This window comes from Erpetoichthys calabaricus, chromosome 11 (genome assembly GCF_900747795.2).
Source record: "Erpetoichthys calabaricus chromosome 11, fErpCal1.3, whole genome shotgun sequence".
Lineage (NCBI taxonomy): Eukaryota > Metazoa > Chordata > Cladistia > Polypteriformes > Polypteridae > Erpetoichthys > Erpetoichthys calabaricus.
In genome coordinates, this window is record NC_041404.2 from 48,145,555 (window position 1) to 48,171,087 (window position 25,533).

General features: G+C 42.1%; 1 protein-coding gene across 5 annotated transcripts in view; it reads right to left on the reverse strand.

Moving 5' to 3' along the window:
• The window catches only part of tenm2b (teneurin transmembrane protein 2b), a 1,820,998-nt gene that overhangs the window by 21,986 nt on the left and 1,773,479 nt on the right, over positions 1 to 25,533 (reverse strand). For all 5 annotated transcript variants that reach the window (XM_051934201.1, XM_051934200.1, XM_051934199.1 and 2 more), the window contains 4 exons: positions 18,687 to 19,564; positions 11,262 to 11,437; positions 7,423 to 7,658; positions 2,136 to 2,432 (listed from right to left, as the gene is read on the reverse strand). In XM_051934201.1, coding sequence (XP_051790161.1) covers positions 2,136 to 2,432; positions 7,423 to 7,658; positions 11,262 to 11,437; positions 18,687 to 19,564 — 1,587 coding nt within the window. The remainder of the gene's footprint in view (positions 1 to 2,135; positions 2,433 to 7,422; positions 7,659 to 11,261; positions 11,438 to 18,686; positions 19,565 to 25,533) is intronic.

The following is a 25,533-nucleotide window of genomic DNA, read 5'->3' on the forward strand; positions in this document are numbered from 1 at the left end:
TGAAGAAAAGAAAAATAAAAGACAAAATAAGAAATTAAAATAAGACAACATTAGTTAACATAGAAAAAGAGTAAGGTCCGATGGCCAGGGGGGACAGAAAAAACAAAAAAAAACTCCAGACGGCTGGAGAAAAAAATAAAATCTGCAGGGGTTCCAGGCCACGAGACCGCCCAGTTGGTTATGAGACAATAATGGAGTTTGTTGCTGTTTGGATGAGTTGCACAGTTCTTCATGACAGAAAGAGCCACATCTGCTTACTGCCGAGTGGCTAATCTAACAGGAAGCAGCTTCATTTTTTCTTTACCAAATGACAGGAGCGTTCTGTTCAGATTTTTATAGCATAAGCTGACATGCCTGTTGGCATTTAGATGCTCATTAGTGCACATCGCTCCAGTGTGGCCATGAGATGGATGACTAATATCCCAAAGCCCACCTGACAGGTAGAGCCAAGTAGAGGCTGGTAAAATATTTCGCAAAAAAAAAAAAAAAAACTGAGGAAAAAATCATGATGAAAAATGAGAAACGGAACAGGAAGGAAGGATCAGCAGGCCCATCTAATTAGGTTTACCTGTCCGTCCTCCTGAATTGACTGCTTAGCCAGCGAGAGCATCGTCTGTGAGACAAAGTGATTTCAAACAGAAAGGCATGTCGTGTGTGTGGGTGTGCAATTTATGAGAAACAGGAAAGACTAAATGTTTGAGTGGTCTCGACCTCTCGGCATGGTAGCCAGCACCAGATGAGCCGGCACAAGTGTATCAAGAACAACCCCACAGCTACTTCTTTCTTTGCAATGAATAATCCAACAGGACAAGGGCTGTTGATGTCGGAGGACACCAAAAAAGGGTACGCAGAAGAGAGGTCAGTTGTAGAAGGAAGCACAGAGGCTTGTAATGCACGGATCCTGACCGTGTTTTAACCTATTGATGGAATTATTTATTGATTACTTTAACTTCCAGGAAAGGACACTGGGATTATGGAACTATTTATTTATTTAAGTTACAAACATGCACTGCACTTTTGTTTTAGAACACAATTTACCGAATACTAAGCACTTTGACCCCAACCCATGCTCTGTTTTTGTGTGTGTAAGTGTGTGGTCCATCTCAATTTATGATGCTGTGTGTGTGTGTGTTTGTGTCCTCTTTGCCCAGTCCATCTCGATTTATGACTATCAACATCCCAGGCTCAAGGAAGTAATAGTGACTGGTGACTCTTCCTATGAAGTCAGTAGATGGATTGGGAGAGCATGAGGGGCCATGAGGTCACCGGAAAGGAGTGTGTGGCACTCCTGAGATCTCTGCAAAAGGATGAAAGTCCAAGTCTTTAGAGTCCTGGTGCTTCTTGATAGCAAGACTTGGACACTATCCGGTGACCAGAGATGAAGACCGGACTGCTTTAGTTCTGTGTCTCTTAGGAGAATCCTTGGGTACCGCTGGTTTGACTTTGTGTTGCGAGGGAGCGTCAGTTACGACATTATGGCCATGTGGTGTGATTCCCAGAGTGGCTGGAGCAGGCCAAGGGAATGCCCATGTAAAACCTGGCTATGGCAGATAGATGATCATTTCCGCAGGGTGGGAGTGGGCCGCATGACTGCCTGGGGAGTTGCCAACCAGGATCCCGAGCTGTTTTGTCGTGTGGTGGGTTTGGCTGTACCAGTGCATGCTCCCCAACCTGACCTGACCTGTTGCTTGCAATATAAGATAGAGTGGAGAATTGTCAATTTTAACCTTGTAGATGCCAGCACAGCTGAGAGCTGGGCAAGACTTGGTTGCAGATGAAAACGTAAATCAAAATGCTTACTAACGGTCAAGTAACGGCCAAGTTAATCTGGAGCTACTTGACCTTTAGATTACTTGTTTTATTGTAGTATTGGTTTCATTTTAATTACAGCGCTCATCTTCCTTCTCCTGACTTTGGCGAACAAAACACTCTCCTCTTTCCACTCAAGACACATCGGTCTCCACAGGAAGAAGAGCACTTGCACATCCCAGAGGAGGACGTGAGCACAGCACAAATAGACTTTACCTTGGATCACTTCCATTTGTACTGTCCAGACTACGACCATCTTTAATATGAAGAAATGCATCTTAACAAAAGTCTTCTACCACCTGGAAGAAGACGCTCATTTAACTCACCCGCTCAAGGTAAGTGTAGCTCCATGTTTTACCATCCACAAACACTCGTGAAGCAATCCTCCCCTTCCCATCATACTCGGTTCTTTCGTTCATTGCACCCCGTTGAAGTCCGACAAGCTGGCCACTGGGGGAGTAGGACACGTTTACGGGAGCCAGTCCACTGCTAGGAAGCCAGAGGGATGGACGCCCTTGCAGATCGTAGACGATTCTTAGGGTAAATTTTCGATGGTCATCATATATTTTTTCAGTGTGAGTATTTCGGTCAAAGTCAATGGAGAGTAAGTTTCTTCCATGTGCCTGTTTAAGAGTAAATAAAAAAAAAGGATTTTAAAGATGCCATTGTTTGCTGTTTAAAGGCCTTATGCAGCATTTAGTCAACTGAAGGGTACAGTGCAGTTGTTGAGCTTTTGATGCACACCGAGTACCTTGAAAATGAACAGAACAAAACTAAATCACAAATAAATTCTGTTATTATTTGCTATTTTTAGCTTAATTTGTCTCAAATTATTTAAATTAAAATGCCCTTAATTAATGCGATCAATCAATCAATTGCCAGTACAGCAGTAACATATCCTACCAGTCAAACATTTGGACAAAAAATGCTCTAAAAAATTAAGGAAACACTTTTTAATGAGAGTATAGCATCAAGTCAGTGATACTTCTGGGCTATTGATCTGGTCAGTTAAGTAGCAGAGGGGCTTGTTGATCAGTTTCAGTTGCTTTGGAGTTAATGAAATTAACAAGAGGTGCACTAGATGGGCAACAATGAGACGACCCTCAAAACAGGAATGAATGGTTTAACAGGAGGAGGCCACTGACATTTTTCCCTCCTCATCTGTTTTTCATTTGGCTACGGTCAGTGTCACTACTGGTAGCATGAGGTCATACCTGGACACTACAGAGTTTGGTTGCACAGGTAGTCCAACTTCTCCAGGATGGCACATCAATACGTGGCATTGCCAGAAGGTTTGCTGTGTCTCCCAGCACAGTCTCGAGGGCATGGAGGAGATTCCAGGAGACAGACAGGCAGTAACTCTAGGAGAGCTGGACAAGGTTCCTCGTAGAAGGTCCTTAACCCATCAGCAGGACCTACCGATATCTGGTCCTTTGGGCAAGGAGGAACAGGATGAGCACTGGCAGAGCCCTACAAAATGACCTCCATCAGGCAGGCCACTGGTGTGAATGTCTCTGAGCAGACAATCAAAAACAAACTTCATGAGGGTGGCCTGAGGGCCCGATGTCCTCTAGAGGACCCTGTGGAGCTCGATTGGCATTTGCCATAGAATACCAGAATTGGCAGGTCCACCACTGGCACCCTGTGCTTTTCTCAGGGTCACCCTGAGCACATGTGACAGATGTGAAAGGGTCTGGAGAAGCCGTGGAGAACGTTATGCTGCCTGTAACATCATTCAGCATGACCGGTTTGGTGGTGGGTCAGTGATGGTCTGGGGAGGAATATCCATGGAGGGACGCACAGACCTCTACAGGCTAGACAACAGCACCTTGACTGGCATTAGGTATCAAGATAAAATCCTTGGACCCTTTGTCAGACCCTATGCTGGTGCAGTGGCTGCTGGGTTCCTCCTGGTGCACAACAATGTCCGGCCTCATGTGGCGAGAGTATGCAGGCAGTTCCATTGACTGGCCCCCACGCTCTGCTCGCCTGACCTAAATCCAACAGAACACCTCTGGGTGGGACATTACGTTTGGTCCATCCGATGCCACCAGGTTGCACCTCAGACTGTCCGGAAGCTCAGTGATGCCCTGGTCCAGATCTGGGAGGAGATCCCCATGGACACCATCTGTCGTCTCAGGAGCATGCCCCTCCGACTTTGTCAGGCATGCATACAAGCACGTGGGGGGCCATACAAACTACTGAGTACGATTTGGAGTAGCTGCAATGAAATTTCAGGCACATGGACTAGCCTGCCTGCCTGCCACATCATCTTTTCACTTTGATTTTTGGGGTGTCTTTGAATTCAGCCCTCTGTAGGTTGATCATTTTCATTTCCATGAAACGGTGTGCCATCCTTTCGTTCCTAACACATTACCATATCAGTCCATATCAGTAGAGATATCCTGCAGGATTTTTTTCCGATTTAGATCTGATGTGTTTTCAAAGTGTTCCTTTAATTTTTTAGAGCAGCTTACATTGATACCTTTCATTATCAAGATACAATTAAATTGATTTAGAAATACTGTTAAGCCATTACTAGTGTGTATAATGGCTATTAGTACTCAAAATAACTGATTTTTAATTTATTATTCACATTTGACTGCAAAGCCTCATTTCCACCAACCATTCCTGTAATGTCCATATAGTCAGCTCCCTTAGTTTATCCTTAATTAGTCAGGTTTAAATTCTAATGGGTTATTAGAGAAACCTTTGCAATTGCATTAGCACAACTGAAACCTGTTACTCTATTCAGTTGGGGAGAAAGATACTGGATTTCCTAAAGTTCATTTGTGGGTTCAAAAATATCCAAAAACAGACAGCTTTCTAAAAAAAACATGTCAGCCTGTTGATTTTGTTGCAGAATGAAGGTTATTCCATGTGACAGACTGTCAAGAAATTGGAGATTTCATGCAAAGGTGTTTATTACTGTCTTGAGAGGAGAGGGTGAACTGGACCTAACAAGGGCAAGAAAAGAAGAGGAAGGGCCAGGTGGGCACATTCATCAGAGGAGAAGGACATTCGAGTACGTAGTGTGATAAACAAACACTTCAAAGTCCTCAGTTGGCTTCTTCTTCAAATATACGGCAAACACCAGTGACATCTGCAACAGTGAAAAGACGACTTTGGGGTGCTGGCCTCAGAGGCAACGTTTCAAAGTGGGTTTCCTCCCACAGTCCAAAGTCATGCAGGTTAGGTGGATTGGCGATTCTAAATTGGCCCTGGTGTGTTTGTGTGTGTCCTGTGGTGGGTTGGCACCCTGCCCGGGATTGGTTCCTGTCTTGTGCCCTGTGTTGGCTGGGATTGGCTCCAGCAGACCCCCGTGACCCTGTGTTTGGATTCAGCGGGTTGGAAAATGAATGGATGGATTAACAATATTTTGGACCAAAATCTTTAAATGCCTTTCAGACAGACTTGGTGTCACAATCCCTCCTAATCCATTAATAGCTGTGTTTGGTGGGCTCACAGTGGGGCTTAAAGTGGAGAAGGACAAACAAACTGGAATGGCTTTTACTACACTATTGGCGCGTAGACTTGTCTCGTTCAACTGGAAGAATCCTAACTCACCTCTGTTAAGTCAGTGGGTAACTGATGTTATATAATATCTAAAATTGGAAAAAATCAAATTCTCACTTACAGGATCTGTACAAAACGTTTTCAAAGCCTGGCAGGATCTAATCAATAACATTTTAGAATAAGCATTTAAATTTAGGAAGCGGATTCTCTCCCCTCTTTTGTATTAATTGATTTTTATTAATTTATTAATTTATCTATGCACTTATTTTTACAAGTTTAAAGTTTTACTCTGTTGGCCTAGCTGGGGGGTTATTTGTTTCGAAACTAGTTTTGTTAAACTTGACTTGCTTGTATAGAATGTTATTTGATCTTAATAAAATCAATAAAATGCTTAAAAAAATAAAATGGGCAAAAGAACACAGACATTGGATGGAAGATGACTGGCAAAGTGTGAAAGTGTATTGTGGCCAGCATCCTAGAGTTGTCTTTTCTCTGTTGCAGATGTCTATCCACCATTTAAAACCACGTAAACCAAATATTACCCAGGATTTTCCACTCTACGGCAGGTACCAGGCCTAGATGGCATGCCAGCCGACTGCAAGGCACAATCGCTCTGGGCCAGTTTACTATAGAGGCACCAATTAACCTAACACACATCAAGTGGAATACCCAGTGGACAACACAGAAACGCCACATCGGCAGTGACCTGGCTGGGCACAAATCCCAGCTCCCTAAAGCTATGAAGCAGCAGCGCTAACCTCTTTTTTAAACATGAACAAAGCAACAAAATAAATGAATAAAAACAGAGTGGGAGAGAGCTTTCAATTCACATACACTATTAGTCTACCCTCTGCTGGTTGCCAGTGGCATTGAATGCATTAAAATAAAAAAAAGCAAACACAACGGTTTGTTTTCTCTTCCTCATATTTGTTTTTATAAACTACATTTTCCATCAATCTTATTTTCCCCTGTGCTTTTCGATCTATCTAGCCTTTGCCATCTGTCTTTTTATGCAGTATTTTAACCATCTGTATTGTAAGATCTATCTATCTATCTATCTATCTATCTATCTATCTATCTATCTATCTATCTATCTATCTATCTATCTATCTATCTATCTATCTATCTATCTATCACCTGTATATAGTGCCTTTCACATCTATCTATCTATTATAAAGTGCCTTTTCTTTCCATTTATTGTCACACACTTGCACAAAGGGGAGAGCTTAAGGGCCTAAGTAATTGTAATCCCACATTGCGCCTTTCCTATCTATCTATCTATCTATCTATCTATCTATCTATCTATCTATCTATCTATCTATCTATCTATCTATCTATCTATCTATCTATCTATCTATCTATCACCTGCATATAGTGCCTTTCACATCTATCTATTATATAGTGCCTTTCACATCTATCTATCTATCTATCTATCTATCTATCTATCTATCTATCTATCTATCTATCTATCTATCTATCTATCTATCTATCACCTGTATATAGTGCCTTTCACATCTATCTATCTATTATAAAGTGCCTTTTCTTTCCATCTATTGTCACACACCTGCACAAAGGGGAGAGCTTAAGGGCCTAAGTAATTGTAATCCCACATTGCTCCTTTATATAGTGCCTTTCACATCTATCTATTATATAGTGCCTTTCACATCTATCTATCTATCTATCTATCTATCTATCTATCTATCTATCTATCTATCTATCTATCTATCTATCTATTACCTGTATATAGTGCCTAGTGCCTTTCCTATCTATCTATTATATAGTGCCTTTCATATCTATCTATCTATTACCTGTTATATAGTGCCTTTCATATGCTCAATCCATTCTATATTTGCCATTTTTGTACAGTGTTGCATTTATCTGTCAATCTACATTGTGCCTTCTGTGTCTGTTTTTGAATTATGGCACACATTATTCACAGCTGGTGATAAAGTAACATATGAAAGTCAGACAAGATCTGAAAGATCAAATACACAGTGGTATATTTATAAGATACTTTTTTGTTTTATTATTTATGCATTGTATTTATTGTATTTTTCACTTAGCTGCCTTGGACACCTTGGTAGCCCCATTACGTACCCTCAGTTTCCTGCCAAAGACGGTGACTTTGCCTTTAGTTTGCTCCTTTCTTAAGCGCCACTCAATGGAGTTGAGTCCGTTCTCCATCGGCAGGGTGATGTTTCTGCGTCCAATAGTGGGGCTCACTGTGCCAGCGAGGATATGCGGCTCTGTATGAAAGCTTATTCCCATTCCATTGGCATACATCACACGCAGCGTCCCATTGTTGCACAGCTGGTAGCTGTTTCTTACTTGATCTACACAGAGACACACAGAAAAAGAGAGGGAGAAAAAAAAGAGTAGACGGTTATGCTAATATTAACTGCACAAAATTGGAGACTGAAATTAGCTCTGAATCTTAAACAAGCACAATTTTCTCATATGCGATGTGACTGCTAATTGTTAATTATCCCCTTGCCAAGTTTAATGCATATTTTTGCACATATACATTAGTTTTCCTCAAATGCAACAACCGTCGAGTTGATGCACATAATGAATAAATACGCAATGCACAAAAAAAATTACATCAAAGAGTACAGTTTACTAAGTGAAAGAAAAAAAAGCGTCTTGTATAAAATGAAATGAGTGCATGTGTAGAGAAGTTCTAGACAGCAAATGCACATTACACCTACTCTTTAATTTACGATCTACAGCACTAGGTGTCAGAAGAGCTGCATCCCTGTCTACTTCTCCACAAAGTCAGCTTCAAAATAAGCAAGAACTACTGATAGATGTTATTTCTGGGCAGCCTTCACTTCAGGGTGACGCTGCTGTGCTATTCCCAAATAAGATCAAATAACTGGTGGCTTTGGAGATGGCATTTCTTTTTAGTAGACCCATGGGCAGAGTTTCATATAAATCTTTAAACTTTTTTATTCCCTAAGCTGAAATCATTTCTTAGCCCTGCTATGTCGGAATTTATTTTTCTGTCACTGTTCCTAGAAGTTATTGGTCTAATGTAATAACTCATTTTTAGTTTGCTGACTACTAAATGCAATTTCTGACTTTCTGCAGGAGTCGTAATATGCAGCGACATCGAACATACGGTGGCGTTTGTGAAATCACTAAAATGGTTGTTTTGTTAAATGTGCCTGTTTAAAGACGTGAATCAACATGCTTGAAAAGAAGTATAGAAAGAAAGTATATTGTTAGTATAATCATTCCAAATGGAGGTATAAAGTTAATGATTTTAATACAGAAAGTTTCATAAATATGTAGAATGACCCCCATTGCTTAGGGTGCTAGAATACAAAATATGGTTGCTGTTGGCACCATGTGTGACTAGGAGCCCATTGCTATACTGACTTGCCCACCTGCTATATGGTCAAAAGTTTGTGGACATCTGACTGTCACATCTATATCAGCTTGTTGGACTTCCCATTCCAAAACCATGGACATTTAAATGGAGTTGGTCTTCCTCCCCCTATAACAGACCCCACTCTTTTTTCCACAAGAGTATGGAGTCTGTCTGTGAGAATTTGTCTCCAAAGAACTCCTGTGAGGACAGGCACTGATGGTGGACATGAAGACCTGGCTCTCTATCGGCGTTCCGATTCATTCCAAAGGTGTTCAGTGGAATTGTGGTCAGGAGTGTGTGCAGGCCACCGAGTTCCTCCATGACTTGATGGATCTGGCTTTGTGAATAAAGGCACAGTCATGCTGCCTTCCCTAAACTGTTCCCAGAAACTTGGATGCTCACAGTTGTCTAAAATGTCATTGTATGCTATAGTATTAACAGTACCCTTCACTGTGACCAAGAGGCTGAGCTCAAATCCTGAAAAACAGCCCCAGACCACTAACTCTCCTGTACCAAACTATACAGTCCAGGAGTTAACACTCTTCTGGCATCCAGTACACCCAGAATGGTCCATCAGACTGCCAGATAGTAAAGTGTGATTCATCACCACAGAGAACATATTTCCACTACTCCAGAGTCCATTCACTCAAAAGAGCCTTTGTGAGGTCAGGTACTGAAGCTGGATGAGAACACCAGGCTCACACTCAGCGTTCAAATACATCGCAATGGTGCTCAGTAGGGTTGAGATCAGGGCTCTCGACTTGAGTTCCTCTGTGTCTTTACGGACCTGGCTTTGTGAACAAAGGCACAGTCATGCTGCCTTCCCTAAACTGTTCCCACAAAGTTGGAAGCCCACAGTTGTCTAAAATGTCATTGTATGTTATAGTATTAACAGTACCCTTCACTGGGACCAAGATGCTGAGCTCAAATCCTGAAAAACAGCCCCAGACCACTAACTCTCCTCTACCAAACTATACAGTCCAGGAGGTAACACTCTTCTGGCATCCAGTACACCCAGAATGATCCATCAGATTGCTGGATTGTGAAGTGTGATTCATCACCCCAGAGAACACATTGCCACTACTCCAGAGTCCATTCACCCAAAAGAGCATTTGTGAGGTCAGGAACTGAATCTGGATGAGGACACCAGGCTCACACTCAGCATTCAGATACATCACAATGGTGCTCAGTAGGCTTGAGATCAGGGCTCCCAACTTGTTATGGACCTGGCTTTGTACACAGGGACATAGTCATGCTGGAACAGAAAAGGGTCTTCTCCAAACTGTTGCCATACAGTTCAAAGTGCACAATTCTCTAAAATGCCTTTGCATGCTGTGGCATTAACAGGACCTTTCACTGGCACCAAGAGGGTGAGCCCAAACCCTACCATTATCCCTCCTCCACCAAGCTATCCAGTAGGCACTATGCAGTCCAGAAGGTAGCGTTCTCCTGGCATCCAGTACTGTATATTCATTACGCTCATAGTCTGTCCATTTCTTTTTCTGAGAAATGATAAAGTAATAATGCGAAGCTTCTTCCCATTGTACAGAAATGTGATGGTTCAACCAGATTAGCTGGAGACCGTGCATGTAGATGTGACGGACCGATGTTCTCAAGCAAGTTTGATTCCTGCCTTGTGATCCACATTACTGTTTTATACTCCAAATCCCCACAACGATCTGTTGTGAAAGGAACATTCAGAAATTGGGTTGATAAGGATTTGTGATTCTCCGTTAGGAATTTATTGTTACATGTTCACTTTGGGCGGCATGGTGGCGCAGTGGTAGTGCTGCTGCCTCGCAGTTAGGAGACCCGGGTTCACTTCCCAGGTTCTCCCTGCGCGGAGTTTGCATGTTCTCCCTGTGTGTGCGTGGGTTTCCTCCTGGTGCTCCGGTTTCCTCCCACAGTCCAAAGACATGCAGGTTAGGTGGATTGGAGATTCTAAATTGGCCCTAGTGTGTGTTTCTGTGTGTCCTGCGGTGGGTTGGCACCCTGCCCGGGATTGGTTCCTGCCTTGTGCCCTGTGTTGGCTGGGATTGGCTCCAGCAGACCCCCGTGACCCTGTGTTCGGATTCAGCGGGTTGGAAAATGGATGGATGGATGGATGGATGGATGGATGTTCATTTTGGTGAGGTCTATACCTGAGTGGAGTTTGTGTGTTCTTCCCAGGTCTGTGTGGATTTCCTCCCACAGTCCAAAGCCATGCCAGTTAGGTGGACTGGCCATACTAAATTGGCCCTAGTGTGTGTCTGGTGTGTGCATGTGTGTGTGTGTTTGCCCTGTGATGGACTAACACCCTGTCCAGGGTTTGTTCCTGCCTTGCACCCAATGCTAGCTGCGATAGGCTCCAGCCACCATGACCCTGTTCAGGATGAAAAATGACTGACTGTTCATTTTGGATACACCTTACCATCATAAACAGAAGCAAACATGTCAGCAGCCTTTACCTTTCTCTGCTGGACAACAAAATGAAAAGAGAGAGAACGCTACAAAAAGCCCCAGTTTAGATCGTAGTGTACCAACAGAACAATGCACTTGCAAAACAAGAGACATGTAAACGCACCTTGAACAACAGTATAGGATGCCTCAACAGAAGACAGATTAGTGATGACCGTAACATCGTCATCTCTGTTGGAGTTCTCGATATCGATATTGATCGATTTCTCCATTTCACGATGTAAACTTGTCACTAGGCCAGTTGGGGATGTTACGTTGGTCAAACGTCCCTCACTGTCATACCTGTGAAGAAAGACATACATTCAGTTACAGATCAAAAGCGTTCACATTTGTTTGCTCAGCAGGTGCTTTTATCCAAAGTGACTTACAAAAAGGGGTCAACATAATGGAATAAACATCGGTCTGAGGACAGTTTGGGAACAAGTGCGTCAGGATAAGGGCACAAAACTGATCATCGCAAGTGAAGAGTTCAGAAGAATATACAAAGGAGTTACAGTTCTTAGGTTATAAAAACCTTACAGCTAATGTCAGTTAGAGAGGAATTCACCAAACAAGACAGTCTTCAAACAATCTGAGGGAGTCTGAACTTGGAATGGAGGTGGGCAGCTCACTTCACCAGCTAAGAGTCTGGACTGAGGTGGCATCACCAGGCCTCATTCACTAAGTGGTCAAGAAGGAGCACAGGAGCTCACAAGTGTCTTCATATATCTAGGTACTGACAATAATAATAATAATTCTTTGCATTTATATAGCGCTTTTCTCACTACTCAAAGCGCTCAGCAATTGCAGGTTAAGGGCCTTGCTGAAGTGCCCAACAGAGCAGAGTCCCTTTTGGCATTTACGGGATTCGAACCGGCAACCTTCCGATTGCCAGTGCATATCCCTAGCCTCGGAGCCACCACTCCGTCCCACTGACCGCTCCGAAGGCAAGCATCAAGGGTGTGAGAGTAATAAGTGCTGCTACAGTAAGTGATTGGAAAAGAACATCAGATGTGTTGCTTCATTCATCTGTAGTGGCTTGGTGACACGTGCCACCATCCCTGTCAGCAGAGAGTTGCAGTAGCCCACACGCAACAGGACCAAAGCCTGGACCAGGAGCGGTGCAGCATATTCAGTTAGATATGGTCAGATCTTGCCAATATCATATAGAAGCAGGGGTCCATAACTCTGATCCTGGAGGGCCCCAGTGGCTGCAGGTTTTCATTCTGACCCTTTTCTTAATTGGTGATCTGTTCTTTCTGCTAATTAACTCCTTTTCCTTTCATTTTACTTGACTTGCTTTTTTCAGATTTGTTCCTCTGATTTGCTTCATTTCTTTTCTTAAATGGCACCCAAACAGAAATGAAATGTGAAGTGAGTGAGCCAACAGAAAGCCAACTAAGTCAAGGCCTCAAACTCCAACCAATTTCACTCCAACCAGCTGCTTAATTAGGCGCTGATTCTTGTTGTTAATTAACTCTTTCAGGGCTGATGTCAACTTTTGTCAAAATTCAGGGGTAGAGGACAGTCACCAACTGTAAACTGCAACAAAACTCGCCATTACATTTTATTTTGACTCTTTGCTAGAAGGAAAGTTACACAGCTTTGTTGATTTAACCTCAATTCCCTGCTCGTGAATGAGTAGCGAAGAGCCAACATCCTCTAAAATGGCACCGACATCTGTCGAGAAACCAAAGCAAATGTGCAAAGAAAAATACTCCATGGACATTTTACGTAATTTCGTTGAATAGGACTAAGACTTATTGGACTCTGAGTTTGATGCAAGTGATCTAGAGATGGATATCGAAAATGAAAGTGAGGTACCAGCATCATCTGATCGGTCCCCAGCTGATCGTGGCACTGAATGCTTTCGTGTAGCTGATGTGCCTACAGCAGCATTCGCCTGGGAGGACCACCACTTATGATGACAAGATGACAGCAGGTGGATGGCGGTCGCGGTGTGACGCGCTGTACCATATTGTGTCACACTGCGACCGCCACCCACCTGCTGTGTGAAGACAGCCAGGCAGCCGGCCCACTGTGTATTCCTGCTGACCATTCAGGTGCTGCCACGTAACCACTGCCGCCAGAGATGCCAAACATGCACCAACAGCAGCTATGGTACATAGTAACAGACGTTTTCTTTTGATTTATGTGGAAAAAATATTCAGCCCTCAAAAAGTTAAAGCCATTCTTTAATTCCATGGCTTGTTGCTGCTCTCATTGTTTTCAATAGCAGAGATTTCTGAAATTGTTGATTTTCTCTTTTTTAAGAGCTCGGGTCAAATGTTTTGTGGACCTGAGCAGATCAACATTCCTGAGACCTTCATCTTTCTTTATTTTCAGATATTGTATGATGGACACCAGTTGTTTTGGCTCATTTTGTATCTCATTATTGTTTGGCTGCTAATTAAGGAAAAAGAAACAATGAAGGGGCCTGAGTCTTCAAGAGCAAGTTAATTAAAATGAATTCAAAACAGGTTCATTAGCAGCAAGATCGGGTCACTAATTAAGAAAAGGGATAGAATGAAAACCTGCAGCCACTGCGGCCCTCCAGGACTGGAGTTGGGGACCCTTAATATTGGGTAAATCTGCAAGACCGAGAGATCACTGCAAAGTGGTCAATGAAGGACAGCTGATCATTGATCCACAGCCCAAGGTTGCATACACACTTGGCGGGTGTTACCAATAATGAGCCGAGCTGAACAGAGATGGGCTGCATGAATAGACAGACTTGCTGGGAAAACAGTAAGATCCGATTCTGTAGGCTGATCTGGACATGGCGCTCTTTTGTATCAGTGAGACAAGCAGAGACTCTAAAACCCAAAATCAGAAAAACTTGGGATGGTATGGAAAATGCAAATTAAACAAAAATACCAAATCATGATTACAATCACCTCTTGATGTCACCTGTTTGAAATCACATCGCTGTTTAATTATTTTATTTTACCTCATTACTGGACGTAATTTGCCTGCCTCCCAACTTTTTGGCAGGCCAGAAATGCAGGAACGGACATACTGTATATTCCATCCATCCACTTTCCAACCCGCTGAATCCGAACACAGGATCACGGGGGTCTGCTGGAGCCAATCCCAGCCAACACAGGGCACAAGGCAGGAACCAATCCCGGGCAGGGTGCCAACCCACCGCAGGACACACACAAACACACCCACACACCAAGCACACACTAGGGACAATTTAGAATCGCCAATCCACCTAACCTGCATGTCTTTGGACTGTCGGAGGAAACCGGAGCACCCAGAGGAAACCCACGCAGACACGGGGAGAACATGCAAACTCCACGCAGGGAGGACCCAGGAAGCGAACCCCAGGTCTCCCAACTGCGAGGCAGCAGAGCTACCCACTGCGCCACCGTGCCGCCCTTCTTCGCAATGCAAATATCATATTAGAGCAGTTACCTTAATGACAAATAAGAAAAGAACAAAGCCATCTAAACCATTAGACTGATGAGACATTAGGGTGACCCACTGACTTGTGAAACTGGTTGGAATGAAAGGCTGTGCAGTCACCATGCTCCTCCAGGACTGAGCTTGGGAGCCTCTGCTCAATTGTTGCATTCGGGAAATCAGAAGATGCAATTGCGTCACTTGCGACCTTCATGTGTTTGCACTTCCCAAGTGGGAAAGTAAACTCCCATGAAAGTTGGCGTTTCAGAAAAAAAATGCTAATGCCACGCATGTGTGCCTGAGGAGCAGCTTGCTGGCTCTAATCAGGTATATTGTACCACCCCAGGGCGAGAGGGGGCGCTGTTCCTAACTGTGTTGTCTGTCCCCTTCACAGCACAGAGAAGACAACACAGGAAGCAGGCTGACCACGCCCCCAACACTTCTACAAGCCCCACCCCTTCCAATCTTAAAGACAAAGTGGCGTTTCACTTCGGGTTAGACAAATCAAATGCATTTTAAACATCTATTTTGTATTCTAGCGCCCCCATGTGCCAGTTTACTGCAGTGCAACGTTTTGGTTTTGAAAAAGAATACTAAACAAGTTGGCACGGTGGGCAACCCTGACTATTTTTTGGACTCTGCAAACTCACTGGTTTTCCGCACTATAGTCTATAGTCTGGATCAAAGAAGAAACTCATGAGCAAGAAAGGCACAAATAATATTTGCTGTCGCATCTGAAAAAGATTTGCATGCTCTTGGAAGCTGCAATTACAAAAACTGCACAAAGCAACCATTGAGCACAACGAATGAACAACAGCGCATATCAAGCTAACATCGGTTAGTCCGTTACTGGCCATCCTATGAATGTTTAATTCCTCAGTATTCAGTATTATGGATTGAGGCGATTCGTTTAATTAATACATTGAACCTATAAAATGTCACTGTGCTTCCTGATTGTAGTCAAAAGCAGCATCTATGATAGACAAATAAGGCATTATGTAAAATAGGCTTACTGGGAAAATGATACAGTAGATATTAATTGCAATTATAAAATAAAGATAGATTCCAATAAATATTATCTTTTACTATAAATATGAAAGATACTATATAAAAAGATTCTACATGAAACACAATAGAAAACATAGAAAATACAAGGTATAAAGTAAAAAGTATATATATATATATATATATATATATATATATATATATATATATATATATATATATATATAAAGTAAAAATGTAAACTGGGCATTGCCAAAAATAGAAAATGTACGTCTTGAAGGCAATACATGATACACATGTCAAAGAGTTACCGTTTAATGGATGTGTACTGAATGATATCTGTGTTCCCCACCAATATGCCCTCCCCCTGCCAGTTTGATCAGACATTCCACCTGCAGTAATATCCCCCAAAACTCAAACAAGATACATTGCTTTCTGTTCAACCAGGGACAGCAGAGAAGTCCAAAATGATTTACTAAAACTGCTTTCTCATTACTCTATTCATACTTGTCTGGCATTATATTTATAGTCCTGCAGAGTATATTCCATTACTGCAGAAAAAATCATTGAAGCCTGCAGAAAAATAATGCATCCCCCAGCTGAGAATTTAAAAATGTGTAGCGTATAATAAGTAGTTTTTCAAGGTCTGCAAATCATAGCCTTCTAACGAGGAGAATGTTTAAAACAGCGAGAGCCGAGTCTACTAGAGCCACCCACTTCTAATTGATTTGCGAGTGCATTGCCCATTGCAGTGTTCAAGGTACTCACAAGGTGGCGGTAATGCTATTCAGAAAAAGTCATCGCTTCAAAGAAAACTGACATTAGCAACCTGCTAATTAATAACGTCCAACTTTATAAGAACATCTATTGAGATATCCTGTCTGTGGGGAAAGAATACCAGCAACATGATATATGCTAACTAAAATGGGATGACTGAAGCTGAACTCGCTGTTTAGGATTACTAGAAATCTACACTTCTAAAATGTGAAAATGTATTACATTTGCATTACAAATACAATCATACAGTACCTGCTTATTTAATTCTACTTAAAAGGCTAAACACATTTCTTTAAAGCACTGCATAAACTAATCAAGGTGCAGATAGATTCTTGTATTCCATAAAATATCTATCTATCTATCTATCTATCTATCTATCTATCTATCTATCTATCTATCTATCTATCTATCTATCTATCTATCTATCTATCTATCTATTATATAGTGCCCTTTCACATCTATCTATCTATTATATAGTGCCCTTTCACATCTATCTATCTATCTATCTATCTATCTATCTATCTATCTATCTATCTATCTATCTATCTATCTATCTATCTATCTATCTATCTATCTATCTATCTATCTATCTATCTATCTATCTATCTATCATATAGTGCCTTTCACATCTATCTATCTATCTATCTATCTATCTATCTATCTATCTATCTATCTATCTATCTATCTATCTATCTATCTATCTATCTATCTATCTATCATATAGTGCCTTTCACATCTATCTATCTATCTATCTATCTATCTATCTATCTATCTATCTATCTATCTATCTATCTATCTATCTATCTATCTATCTATCTATCTATCTATCTATCTATCTATCTATCTACCTACCTACCTACCTACCTACCTACCATAAAGTGACTTTCACTCTATCTTTCTATCTATCTATATATCTACTTGTGATTCCAATATACAATTCATGTGGTTGGCAGCTTTATGTAATACCATACCTCATATTTTGGCTTCTTGTATATATTAAATAAATATCTAAACTACCAATTAAAGTTTTCACATTTAGAAAAATGTTTGGTTCAGGGTGTTTTAAATGGTTATAGAATTTTTGTGTGAAGTAGGAAATGTGTGGGGGTTAAGAGGTTCGTACAAAATTCACTTGAAGAAAAAGAGAATGTTTGATACGTTGATACTCTGTATTCTTTTTGTTGGTTGAATAAAGTTTGTTTTCATCCATCCATCCATTTTCCAACCCACTGAGTCCGAACACAGGGTCACGGGGGTCTGCTGGAGCCAATCCCAGCCAACACAGGGCACAAGGCAGGAACCAATCCCGGGCAGGGTGCCAACCCACCGCAGGACACACACAAACACACCCACACACCAAGCACACACTAGGGCCAATTTAGAATCGCCAATCCACCTAACCTGCATGTCTTTGGACTGTGGAGGAAACCGGAGCGCCCGGAGGAAACCCACACAGACACGGGGAGAACATGCAAACTCCATGCAGGGAGGACCCAGGAAGCGAACCCAGGTCCCCAGGTCTCCCAACTGCGAGGCAGCAGCGCTACCCACTGTGCCACCATGCCGCCTAAAGTTTGTTTTACAAAACAAAAAAAAAAAAAAAATCCATCTATTATATACTGCCTTTCACATCTATCTATCTATCTATCTATCTATCTATCTATCTATCTATCTATCTATCTATCTATCTATCTATCTATCTATCTATCATATAGTGCCTTTCACATCTATCTATCTATCTATCTATCTATCTATCTATCTATCTATCTATCTATCTATCTATCTATCTATCAACAAATCCAAATCATATTATGTGATATCGTCTACTGTTAAATTCTGGTCCGTACTTGTAAATTTTTATTTTTATACTGTATTGAGGATTTGTTCTGTTTTGTGTATTGTATTGTATTGACCCCCCCCCCCTTCTTTATGACACCCACTGCATGCCCAACCTACCTGGAAAGTGGTCTCTCTTTGAACTGCCTTTCCCGAGGTTTCTTCCATTTTTTCCCTACAAGGGTTTTTTGGGAGTTTTTCCTTGTCTTCTTACAGAGTCAAGGCTGGGGGGCTGTCAAGAGGCAGTGCCTGTTAAAGCCCATTGCGGCACTTCTTATCTGATTTTGGGCTATACAAAAATAAATTGTTTTGTATTCTATCTATCTGTCTATCTATCTATCTATCTATCTATCTATCTATCTATCTATCTATCTATCTATCTATCTATCTATCTATCTATCTATCTATCTATCTATCTATCTATCTATCTATCTATCTATCTATCTATGAACAAAGCAAAAAATGAATAAACATAGAGCAACATTAAAAAGTGGTCATGTAACTGAGAGATAAAGGTTTGTCTTACTCGTAGAAGGTCGTCCATCCCGTCTCATCAGACTTTGTTGCTAGCAGGCCACTTGCACTCTCGTATGTCATAAACGCCAGCTCCAGGTTTTGCACCGAGACAGATTTCAGCCCCCCACTGTTGCTTACTGTCAAGGTGATCGTCTGGTTGTCTGACAGAAGCAAGTGGCGTGGTGTGCCATTAGAATCCCTTCTCACCCGGAGGCTGTTATTGCAGTTGTCCACCACACCTAACACGGTAGTGTTGTCAGGGCCATAGGTGAAATTGTACAGAGCCTGGCCGGTGATGAGACTCAGCGTGTACTGGTGGATTCCATCCGAGTTGAAGACATACATTTCTTGCTCTCTCGGAGATGCCACTTCATACTGGCTGACTGCATTCAGAATGGGACGATTTTGCCTGACCGCTCTAATTCTGATGTTATTCATGTCAGCAATATACAGAGTGCCATCTGGGGAGACAGCCAAAGAGGAAGGGGAGTTGAGATATGCATCTGTGGCATAGCCATCATCACCGCTGAAACAGTTGCAGTTCACATCATTTTTGCAATCACATTCAGAGGTGGCCCCAGCCAGCAGTGAAATTTCCCCATTGGCGGAGACTTGGCGCACGCGGTTCATTTTCTTGTCATCGGTTTCGGTAATGTACAGCACACCCGTGTGAGAGATGGCAATGGAGGTGGCAGATTCCAGAGCTGAGTGTATGGCCAGCTTGCTCAAGGAGTAGTCGATACCAGGAACTTGGCAGTGCATTGGCCGCCCAGCAATGATGCTGACCTGATGATTCTCGGTGATGCGCAGAATCACATTATTCTCAAGCACATAGAGAGAGTTATCCATAGGGTTGATGGCAAGATCTGTTGGCCATTCCAGACGTACCTGATTGGAAAAGAGATGAGAGTCAAAAAAGAGACGACATTTACAAAGCCTGAGTCAATACCTTACATTACACACCATGACACATTATTTAAAACGAATAAGCCTGTAAGTCACTTGAGATCTTTAGATTTGGGTCTTCTGACTTTGCTAAAGTCCTGTTATGCTGCTCTCTGTTCATTCTCCCAGCTCTATGGTAACTCCTTCTCCCTAAGTTCACGCCTGGAGCGCAAGTCAAAATAATGTGATCACACCTGAAGCCAAAACGTTTTTCTTTATTGCAGTTTACATCTACTGTTACAGTCCTCCATGCTCTCATATGGGAGTGTGATCTGCTAGTGCACTTGAGATATTATGGATACCATCAAATTACTGAACAAAACACTGTGGCTGGTAAATTTACTTTTGGAAAGCTGCCACAAGGTAAATGGGGCAAAAAAGGTTGGGAACTCCTGGAAAACATCCTGTTAGAGTTTCGATATAAGAAGACATGCCTTTTGTGTTTCCGACCCCAGACAATCATTTTATTGCATAGTCCTGGAAGCATTTTTCTTGTAGTAAGGATACATTTTCCATTTGCTTGTTTTGTGTGAGTTCTCACATAAATATGGAATTAATTCAAAACAAAACCAACTACGTGGCATGTAGCGTTTCTGTGATCCTGAAAGAGGAAACAACGCCTGAAATGTCATTGCAGAAGACAACAAGCACTGAGGTAGTGCACGGCTGGTTTTCTTTAAAAATGGCTGAAGATCAGTACTTGACAACTGTCATGGCTTGAAAAATGGACACATCTGGCAAGTTTTAAGGCTTGTTTTCTGGCTGTACCTACGTCCCGTTAATTTCATTTTAAAAAGCTAGTACTGGCAAGATAGATTTAAAAATGTATAGAGAACACTGGACTTTAGAACACAAAGTCAAATAAAGTAAGTAAGTAAGTTAGTTAGATCTATTATATAGTGCCTTTCACATCTATCTATCTATCTATCTATCTATCTATCTATCTATCTATCTATCTATCTATCTATCTATCTATCTATCTATCTATCTATCTATCTATCTATCTATCTATCTATCATATAGTGCCTTTCACATCTATCTATCTATCTATCTATCTATCTATCTATCTATCTATCTATCTATCTATCTATCTATCTATCTATCTATTATAAAGTGCCTTTCACTTCTATCTATCTATCTATCTATCTATCTATCTATCTATCTATCTATCTATCTATCTATCTATCATATAGTGCCTTTCACATCTATCTATCTATCTATCTATCTATCTATCTATCTATCTATCTATCTATCTATCTATCTATCTATCTATCTATCTATCTATCTATCTATCTATCTATCTATCTATTATAAAGTGCCTTTCACTTCTATCTATCTATCTATCTATCTATCTATCTATCTATCTATCTATCTATCTATCTATCTATCTATCTATCTATCTATCTATCTATCTATCTATCTGTCTGTCTATCTATCTATCTATCTATCTATCTATCTATCTATCTATCTATCTATCTATCTATCTATCTATCTATCTATCATATAGTGCCTTTCACTATCTATCTATCTATCTATCTATCTATCTATCTATCTATCTATCTATCTATCTATCTATCTATCTATCTATCTATCTATCTATCTATCTATTGTATAGTGCCTTTCACATCCATCTATCTATCTATGGATATTTGGATCTCAGAAGAGCAGTGCATGCAAGACATATTTTTCAAGGACGAATGGACGAAAAGACCCTTAACCTCAGAGCCACCACTCCACTAATGTAATATATGAAGGCTACAGCAGGGATTTGGGGACATTCTGTTTAAGTCTACATAATAAAAAGGACAATAGTGTCACCCTAGGACCCTAACATGACAAAAGATGAGGTTTTGTTCACAGTTTACTAGAATGTTTAAAGTGCCTTTCTACTGCCTCACATTTGACTTCAGCTACAGATGTTGCAGTAACAACGGTCATCCTTTTCTGATGTAGTCTTTCATCACATATACAAGTGGTTGGTGCATTGCACAAGATAAAGTAAAATATAAAAAAAACATGTTCAGAGTTGCCAGGATTACTAGAGCTAAAGACCTGGAAAGTGGAATGTTTATGTAAACATTGGTATCATAGTCTTCATCACATTAGTAACAATGATGCCTGACTCGGAATATTCATAGCTTCTCCTACTTGCCGTAGAAGATTACAAAGATGCAGAACAAGCCTTCAATATGAGTGTTAAATGCTTGATAATTGAAAGAGGAAACTGCTAAATATGTCAAGTGGATTCACGGGTGCCAGCTGAAAGCTAGGTCAATTACATAAACGTTAATCTCTATGTGCAGATTTACAGTTTTGCTCATCATCATCATCACTATCGTTGCTTTTCCTGGTGAGGATTTTGTGATAGAAACATGCTGAAATGGCCTAATCAGACCTATTGGGAATCCCCATCCCGTCCTAGGACAATAAAGATTGTGGCGGGCGGCTGGGCGCCATACCCAGTCGGGACGCCTGCAAGGACCGGGAGAGGGATTATACCTTCCCTGGACCACGAGAGGACAGCCGCCCTGGTTGCTATGGGGGTCACAGGAACTGAGCTGGGAAGCTCAACCCTATAGGGGCTCGTGGCCACCGCCAGGGGGCGCCCGGTGGATCCTAGAGGCCTGGAAGCCAGCACTTCCGCCACACCAGGAAGTACTGGCAGAAGGAATTCCAGGGTCACCCGGAGTGCTTCTGGGTGCTCGTACGGCACTTCTGCCACACCAGGAAGTGCCGGCGGAAGTTCATCAAGGGGCACCTGGAGCATATCCGGGTGAGCATAAAAGGGGCTGCCTTCCAACAATCGAGAAGCGAGAGTCGGGAGGAAGAGAACAAAGCTTCGGAGTGGGAAGAGAAGGCGGCCCGAAGAGGACCATTGAGAGGGGCAAGAAAACGGAGTTTGGTGCTGGAGCACTGTGTGCTGTGCGGGACTTTGAGAACTTGTAAATAGGACTGTAAATAAACCGTGTGTGGTGGACATAAGAACCGTGTCTGTCTGTCTGTGGTCGGGCTGGCTTTCACAAGACATATTATTTTGGTTTTTTGATTTGATATACTTTGTTACTCCCTGAGGGGAAATTGTCTTTTTACATGACCTTTAGGGGTCAGAGTGCCTCTGGAGCAATTTTCAGGTTAAGGGCCCAATGGAGTAGGATCCCTTCCGGCAGAAACGAGATTTGGAATGCCAACCTTCTAAATACCAGCGCAGATTTTAGCCACAGAGCCACCAATTTCATGCATGTCCTAGGGGCAGCCCCTTAGTCTCTTTCCAGTGGGCCATGCCATGGGAGGCAGTGGGTGCACATTAATCCTTTGATTTATAAAAGTAAAGTTTTATTATAGGATGATAATCTACTATATATACACTAACAGTCCCTCAGAGGAATCTGATTGGTCAGTGTGGCTTTATTGTGATTGGTCAGTGTGGTTTTGGTGACGTGACGAGAAAGAGGGAGTGCGAGTGTGAGACGCATGATGAGGAGTAAAGGCGCACGCTGGGAGAGTCTCCTTCAAGGATGGAAAGTATAAAACTGAACCGGAGACGAGAAAGGCGCCTTGGGTATAATGACAGAATCTGAGAAGCAGGATTTACGGAAACGCGCTCGAGAGAGACGGTCGGAACACAGAGGAAAGGTACGCATAGGACAAGAAATAGCAAATATTTTTTTAAATTATTCAATTATCTGTCTTTGACAGGCACGCTGGGTAGTATGAGGATAGATCCACAATAGTATAACTACAGATTGATAAGATAGAACAAGCTGTTCATCACTCACAGTCTCGCGGTTTTCATTATTTTGTACCGTACATTGTACAGACCTAACGCTACAACTGCCCCTTTGAGTGATGTGCTTCAACACAGCTTTCAGGGAGCGGCGCACAAGTACACTTCATGAGATTTACACCAGTGTACAGTTTTAGAGTGCTGTGGCAGTCCTTGATCTGGCTGCTCACAGATTCGCTCTGTTGGCTTACGACAACGTGTCGTTCACGTTTACCATTCGTTCCATGATGCAGTTGAAAGTCGATGTATAATCTGATGCCGATATAATCTGTGGTCTGCCTGCCCAAGGAAGAGTCATCTCTGACTGAGGAGCACTGGAATCATCGGGTAGAAGGGTTGTTTCATCTGATTGGTCGGCCCAGCACTGACTCAGCTGTGGAATGGCCAATAGGGGGAGGCAGTTTGACAGCTGAGGTCTCCAGGGCTCTGAACAAATTGGAATCCTAGTATGGATGATATCTATTAATGCATTTTGCTCTGTACTTGTACTATTACTATTGTCCTGTTGTACTGCATTGAGGATGACTTGTGTTCTGCTCTGTGTATTGTGTTTTATTTACCCCCCCCCCCCCCCCTTTGACACCCACTGCATGACCAACCTATCTGGAGAGGGGTCTCTCTCTGAATTGCCTTTCTGAAGATTTCTTCCATTTTTTTCCCTACAAGGTTTTTTTTTGGGGGGGGGGGGGAGTCATGGCTGGGGGGGGGGGGGTGCTTCAAAAACCAGAGTCTGTTAAAGCCCATTGAGGCATTGCTTGTGTGATTTTGGTCTATAAAAAAATAAATTGTATTGCATTGCATTATATGCCACAGAAAGATTTTTCCTTGCATCATGTGATGATTATTTTTAATATGTGTAATGTGCCCCCTGCAGACACGACACACATTTATATGTCTTTTTTAGGAGACTTTTCACCTGTAGACAGTTCATCGTAAACAGAAGCTTGCTGTCTGTCGACCCGGGTTAACAAGAGCACCTCTGATCTTTGCAGTTTGAAATCAACGCCCATTTTGTGAGTGTCACCTTTTTGAATCACTGGATTGGGTTAGAAATGTGACAACCTGTAAGCCGTCTAATTGTTCCCACCAGATTTAAGCACAATTCACTCATGGTTGTCTCCTGACTCATAATATATCTGGCTTCAACAAGACCAACTCCCACCTGGACAAAGCCGGCACCGGACTCAGGATCATGTTCTTTGATTTCTCCATCATCTTTAGCACCATCCTGCCTCAGGAGTGAGGGAACAAGCTAAGAGCAATGAATCTCGATCCCCACAGTCACAGTCTTCTGGATTATAGACTAACAGATGGCAGTTTGTGAGGCTTAAGGGTTGTGTGTCATAGATAGATAGATAGATAGATAGATAGATAGATAGATAGATAGATAGATAGATAGATAGATAGATAGATAGATAGATAGATAGATAGATAGATACTTTATTAATCCCAAGGGGAAATTCACATACTCCAGCAGCACCTTGGTGGTGTATAACATGGGGGCACCTCAGGGAACCGTCCCATCCCCCTTTCTGTTCACCCTCTATACAACAAATTTCCATCATCAGCTGTATTGATAATTGAGACCAGTTTGGGTACAGAAAGCTGGTGGCAGACACTGTCTAGTAGTGCAGGAAGAACAACCCGCAGATCAACATCAGCAAGATAAAAAAGTTGGTGGTAGATTTTTGTCATGTTAAGGACCCCTAAGACAAGTCATCATCCAGAGGGAGGAAGTAGAGGTGGTGTAAAGACCGAAGTACCTGGAGATCCAAATGACCAGCTAACTGTGCTGCATAAGAAGGACCACAGCAGACCGTATGTCTGGAGGACACTCAGGTCTTTGATGTGTGTAGGAAGCTACTGTTTTACCAGTCTGCTGTACCCAGTGTGCTATTCTACATGGTGGTCTCCTGATGAAGAAATTTAAGTTCAGGTGACACAAAATGCCTGAACAAAGTTATTAGTGAAGCTAAAGCCATCACCGCACTGACTCTGGACACTCTGGGGACTGCTGCAGGAAGAGGGTGGTGGCAAAACTGGTTGGCATCATGAACAGTCCTGCCCATCCCCTCTAGGAGGCGCTCTCTTGGAGCACTTCAGCCACAGGCTTATTCATCCACAGTGT